Raw genomic sequence first — 6,355 nt, forward strand, 5'->3', positions numbered from 1 at the left:
GCCTGTCGAGAGGGGTTGATGCGAGGAAAAGTGGAAAATCGAATGATTGATGCATTTGTAAAACGGACAGTTAGCTATGTTTCGGTCGCTGCTCGCAAAGTATTATAGCAAAACGTACAAATTTACAGGATTCCAATTTACAGCTTGTAGTGCCCCCCTATGCGTGGGGTATAAGGCGGTCCTAGCGGGTTAGTCATACGGTTGAATTTTCGCTAGCTAATTTGGCTAGCCATGCTAACCCTAGCTGGTTAGCTTTGTTTACATCAAGTGCGCGCCTGGAGTCTGGTAGCTAATTGCTAAGCAAACGGATTTGTGATCTTTGGAGCAATCCATTTTCCAGTCAGGTCTTCAACAATGAGACATTGTTGGATCGTAAATGGGTTCTATGGCTAATATCAATCCTCTCTCGTGTAAAAGGTTTGGCGGATATCGCAAGCTAACGTTAGCTACAAAATGCTAATCTTTTGATCATGGGTCGTTTGATCAATTGATTCAATGTTAGCTGTTAAGTAGTGTCAGGGATGATGTGAGTTACTATAACAAAGGGTCAAATTGGTCCGAATAAACTGAAACATTAACTGTGATCATTTAAGTATAGTTTATGAACTGAGACGACTACGAACCGGTAATGCTATCTTTAGCTAGCCGCCTGTCGAGCTAACGTGCGCGTTTAGGTAAAACCGCTTCACCATGTTGATTGGGATTTATTGTGTCTCTCATTAATATAAATGTTTGCATCGACACTTTGGATGCACTGTTTTTTGCTCCGTCACGCCTGTTGATATTTCCTCCATCCACCCTGAGACTTGGCTATTTTTTGTGGTTGGATATTTTCCCGGGCCGTGTTTCCCCGAGGCTGCGGAGCACACCGCTATGAACCCTGTTAATGCGACCGCTTTGTACGTGTCCGCCAGCCGGGCCGTGCTGCAGTGTGACCCGCGGCAGCCTCAAACCTTCACAGACATGTACACGCTGCTGCCCTTCTTCAGACAGTCCCTCGCATGTCTTGTTTGTGGTAAGCATCCTTATACTACAACTTTATTGCAGCAATACACATACCTCGTACTTGTGTTAATTTGTGTCACCACATGGCTAGATTATGCGGTTTTGGTTTAGTGTGTGTGTGCTTGTGTCATAACCTTACTATTCATAATGACTGAGGAGTCCGTGGGCGTGCGTGTGCTCGCAGCAGTTGACACGGTTTGTCGTGCTCACTCATCACCACCGTGGTCTCCTTAGCAACCTCGGCAGTGCCCCAGTCATCTGTCCTCTTGTCAAGACAGATGACTCCTCTGTTGTTGTGTCTGTTGCAGAGCCATGTGTTCCCTTATTCATGCTTTATTTACTGACTCCGCTTAGCTAGTGCAATATCGACAGTGTGACAGCTTGCATTTAGAAATTTGCAATATTGTCAGAATGATATGTGACAATATTTTGGACCTCTGCTGATTATGCAGTGGTGTTTTTTTTTTGCATTATTCGTGCGCTCATGCAATATTTACACAGGCTTAGGGATGTAAGCAGACAATATCAGTAATGTGAACCTAATGATTAAATATGTTGAGCATTGTTTTTGTTGGTTTATATAAACTGGATCAGGCAAAAACTGAAAGACCAAGAAATAGACCACGATATAGGTGTTTATATTTATATTATATATTTAAATGTATTGATTCCAACACTGCGCTTGAAATTATTTAATTAGCAACTACTTTGAAAAGGCTCTGGGTGTTTGCAATCTTGTATTGTCCTGTAATGTTCTACTGTTGAGAAAATGGTCGCAAAGTTAATTATTTTGGGTCCAGATAGTTGGATTAACAGCAACCTCTTGTTTTTGTCTCAGGTAAACTGCTCCAGGATCCCATTTCTCCCACACATCCAGAGTGTCAGCACTGTGTCTGCTCGGGCTGTAAAGGCCAGAAGATGCGGATCAGGCTGTCGTGCAGCCGCTGTAAGGACTATTCCTGCTTCCAGGAGAACAAACAGCTTTCTTTGCTGGTGCAATGCTACAGGAAGCTCTGTCTCTATGTGACTCATTCGCCGTTGCTGCAGTTGATTAGCAGTCATGTAGGAGGGTCCCCTGAGGTTATGGCCTTGCTAGAGGAGGTGCTAATGTCACATGATGAGGAGGTAGAGACAGAGGACCTTTGCCTAGCACATGAAGATGTGAATCTCTCTGCCCCTGACTCCCTAACCCCCACAGAGGCGCCACCTGCTCCTTCAGAGCTCTCAGCTGTACCCCAGAGCTCCTCCTCAGACCCTCCGTGTTCCAATGGGCCACAGGAATGCAATGGAGACATGCTTGAGGACCTGGATCCCTCGTCTCCTGAGCTGGAAGTGTGCGAGCTGGTAGAGGAGCAGCCAAAGGCAGGCCTGTCTGTGTCCAATACTGGCTGTGGTGGTCTGGAACTGAGTCTGACCACTGGACCGTTAGCCCCAACTCAAGGCACCGTGTGCTCACTCAGGGATGGGGAATCAGGCAGCAGGGAGCTGGAGGAGGGGGAGGTGCTGCTTCTCAGTGTGGAGGAGGTGTTACAGACATTGGATCCCCTTCAGCCTGGTCGAGATTCTCCTCACACACAGCCAGAAAGAATGCACTCTCACACACTCTCACACATAACTACGGACAGAGCACACGCTCAAATGTACATACAGCTAGACGCAGCTCACAACTACACACAGATTCGAACAGAGAGGACAAACACAGTGGCAAGCCATGGTGCTCACATACACATGTCCTCCTTCGATCCTCCACCCACATCTAAGCCCCCGCCAGTCCGCCTTAAACGAAAACGATCACGGTCCGAGAGTGACAGGGAGAAAGTGAAACCCCTCCCTATTGCCTCCATCCTGCAGGGCTCCACCTCACACTTACACACTCCAAATCCCTCTCAGACGCTGCACACACAACCACCCGCACCCTCCTTAACTGTACCAGCTCACACTTACTCATCCCTTTCCAATGGGGCACCTCCCAAGCCCAGCCGCCCTGCACCCAACCACAATAAAGGTGCCAGGAAGCATGTCGAGCCGGGCCCTAAGAAACCCCACGCGAAGGCCCGCAGCGGTGGAGGCTCCAAGACCAAGGATGGAGGCAAAGACCAGCGGTTGATGTCTGGCTGTCTCGTGCCTCAAGCTCCCGTCAGGCCTCCATATAAGAAGCCAGTGGAGAAGAAGGGCTGCAAGTGTGGCAGGGCTACTCAGAATCCATCTGTGCTGACCTGCAGGGGGCAACGCTGTCCCTGCTATTCAAACCGCAAGGTGGGACTATGATCAGTGCATGCATGGAATTTTTCGGGGGTCAAATCATCATTGTTTTTACTGACTGTGAGCTTGTTTATGATGTTATATAGTTTACGTGTTGTATTACAAAACTGTAAACAAAAACCGCCACCTGCGTTTTAGTTGCTGTGGAAACAAGGCTTAATAATGTCTGTGTATTTACAAATTGAAATGTAATCTCTACTGGAGAAAGGATGTTTGAACCAGAATTTTTTGAGAGAAAATTTGGATTAATTGACTACTTTAATTTTCTTATCTGTCTCAGGCATGCTTGGATTGTATCTGTCGAGGCTGCCAGAACTCCTACATGGCCAACGGTGAGAAGAAGCTAGAGGCCTTCGCTGTGCCAGAGAAAGCCTTGGAGCAGACGCGGCTCACCCTCGGCATCAACCTCACCAGCATCACCGCCGCCGCGGCGCTCCGCAACCCAGCAACCACCAGCATCCGCGCTAACACCCTCCTCAACGTCGCCACGGCGACAGGGACCCCTGTTACCACGGCCTTCCTGTCCCCCAGCCCCCCGCAAGACCCCAACTATGAAGACAGTCTGGAGCTGCTGATTGGATGAGAGGCTGGGACTCCAAAAACGGACAGCTCCGTGCTGATTGAATGTGACGGCTGATCAGTGTGTCTGTCAGACAACCTGTACCCCCTCCCTCGAAGGGGGGGGACATTCTAAGGCAGCTATGGGTCTGTCCTGTCCTGTAACCTGCTCTTCTTCTTCTTGTGTTGGAAAATGCTGAGTAGTGAGACTAGCATGGGTGTGCCAAAGCCTCCTGTATTGTGCCTGTGTGCCGGTGTGTATTGTTGCCTGCCTATAGTGAAACACTTATACTCGGTTCTGTACTACAGAGGTGCTTTTTGTTCATAGACCACAGACATACTGTAAGAGGCAATAGGAACCCATACCAGGTTTTGTGTTTGTTAGCGTCTGCACACAATTATAGATTTGCTCGTGTGCGATTTTGGTGCATAATAACAAAAAAACTGCACCATCATATCTCAGTCACCTGTCACAGCATTTCCATGTTTGAGTGTTACTTCATGTATGTTTAAAAAATGCATAATCTGTATTAGGACGGCCCTCACTAACCCTTAACCCTGTATGTGTTGTGACTAATCTATGGAGAACTTCTGTTTCACACACGACTGTATGCCTTTTCTATCTCGTGAACTTACTCAATCCAAGTACTGTCGATGATAATGAATTTGTCTTAATGAACATGACTGATGCAGGCATTGTACAGGCAGCAAGGTAATGTCGAAGCACTTGGCTGGCTCCACGGTTTCTGTGTGTAAGAGTGTGTGTGCGTGAGTGTGTGTGTGCGCCTGCTGAGATTTACTGTAATGTCAGCGGGGAGGTGTGTGTGTGAAGGGTTGCAAGCACTTAGTTTGATTGATTGGCCAAATTACAACTACAAACCAGTCTTGGTAACATAGCAATAGGAGCCCCAACAAGGAACCTCCCAGCTCTTGTGCACACACGCAGTTGTTTACAGCATTGCCATTTATATAATCTATAACTGACTGTCTTCTAAAATATTACACTGTTATGTCTTGATTATGAGATTGTACATGACTGTGTGTGTTTAGGTAAACTGAAGCCATAGGTCGTCATTAACGAGACAAAATATCCTCTGTGTGTGCATCGCTTCCCCGTGTTGTAGTGTCCCGACTGATTAGAGACCAACTCAGAGACTATTTTTGATACCAAGTGTTTGGTACCACTGTCTTTTTCTGTGTTTTGGTTCAAGCACCTTGAAGCCCTCCTATAACCCAAGAGGCTTTGTGTTGTCCGTGTTTGTGTTTACCGTCTCAGCTGTAACTACAACATGTTTGTCAGTCCAGTCATGGTGACCAAAAAGAGACTGAAGGAGAGAGAGAGATTGAGAGGACTCAGGCAGACCAAACAAACACCTTGGTTCTCCACTCATAGACCAGAAGTAGCAGGTGGATTACAGTAAGATCAGATGATCTTTCTCCCTGCGTGTGTGTGTGCGTGTGTTTGTGTGTATGTTTCAAAATGTATTTCATTTGGGCATTACTTGAACCCTGATTAGTTTTTGGTATTGTTTTTTTTTATGTGAAAACTCTTGTTTGAGGAGTGACTCTTATTATTGCTGAAACATTCACTGCCATAATATGGAAACATGTAATACAACATGAATTAAATGATAGTTTTTTACTTTTCAGTTCTGTGTCTTTCTGTGTAGAGGCCGTATTCGACTCAAGATTGCTTCAAAACAATGTCGCAGAGGCTAAACGCGATAAACCCAGGGAGAATTTTGTGTATTTTAAAGCTCCTGTGAGGATTTTTTTACTGGTTATAAAACAGACTCAAATTCATTCTTATTACTCTATATTAGGGATGCACGATATTATCGGCATGTTATCGGTATCAGCCGATATCGGCTTAAAAATGAACTATCGGATATCCACCGATATAATTAACCAATAAAATAATGGGCTGCTGCATACTTGATTAAATGCCCGACCTCGGCGCAATGTCCCCGGCGCGAAGAAGACCTGCGTGGCGCGGCGCAGTGTGATGACGTCACGTGTGTCTACCTGCAGCATGAGAGAGTTAGAAGCCAAAATGTCCGTGGTGTGGAAGTTTTTCAAAGTGTCCGAAATAGAAAGCAAAACTGCTATTTGCAATGACTGCTCAGCTTCGGTGATGCGAGGAGGAGCCAAGGCAAAGTCTTTCAACACTACAAACTTGATTAACCATCTCAAGACCCGTCACCCCGACCGTTGTAACAAATGTGATGAGAGTATCACCATTATACTGTACGCTAATTCCAATACAGAAGAGAGTTGATGATCTCTGCAATTAGGTGTGCGGGAAAAAAATATCGGTATCGGTAATCGGCTAAATGAGTTGTAAAATATATATATATATATTATAAAATATGGGATATAGGCGAGCATCCCTACTCTATATGAGCTACAAAAGCAAACCAGACCATCAGCGACAAGATTGATTATTTCTGGATAGTTAATTTTTAATGCCTGAAGCCACTGGCGGGGGGGTAGGTGTCAGACGAAGCGATTAACTGCACGCTGCCTTTGT

At 46.0% G+C, this 6,355-nt stretch overlaps 1 protein-coding gene across 1 annotated transcript; it reads left to right on the top strand.

Annotated features, from left to right (window-relative positions):
- The first annotated feature begins 320 nt into the window (after positions 1-320).
- On the top strand, positions 321-5,438 carry msl2a (MSL complex subunit 2a). The gene is made up of 3 exons (XM_069661864.1): positions 321-1,015; positions 1,844-3,261; positions 3,548-5,438. Exons 1-3 carry the CDS (start codon positions 874-876, stop codon positions 3,848-3,850), a joined length of 1,863 nt encoding a protein of 620 aa, XP_069517965.1. The 5' UTR covers positions 321-873; the 3' UTR covers positions 3,851-5,438.
- Positions 5,439-6,355: the final 917 nt, after the last annotated feature.

Source organism: Semicossyphus pulcher, unplaced genomic scaffold (genome assembly GCF_022749685.1).
Source record: "Semicossyphus pulcher isolate SPU_LCO1_2020_fin unplaced genomic scaffold, fSemPul1.0.p SCAF_14, whole genome shotgun sequence".
Lineage (NCBI taxonomy): Eukaryota > Metazoa > Chordata > Actinopteri > Labriformes > Labridae > Semicossyphus > Semicossyphus pulcher.

Excerpts from the sequence above, each read along its gene's own strand:
- msl2a (XM_069661864.1), top strand. The coding sequence starts at position 874 with ATGAACCCTGTTAATGCGACCGCTTTGTACGTGTCCGCCAGCCGGGCC. Across the intron at positions 1,016-1,843 it reads CCTCGCATGTCTTGTTTGTG|GTAAACTGCTCCAGGATCCC; the intron begins GTAAGCATCCTT and ends TTTTTGTCTCAG. Across the intron at positions 3,262-3,547 it reads CCTGCTATTCAAACCGCAAG|GCATGCTTGGATTGTATCTG; the intron begins GTGGGACTATGA and ends TATCTGTCTCAG.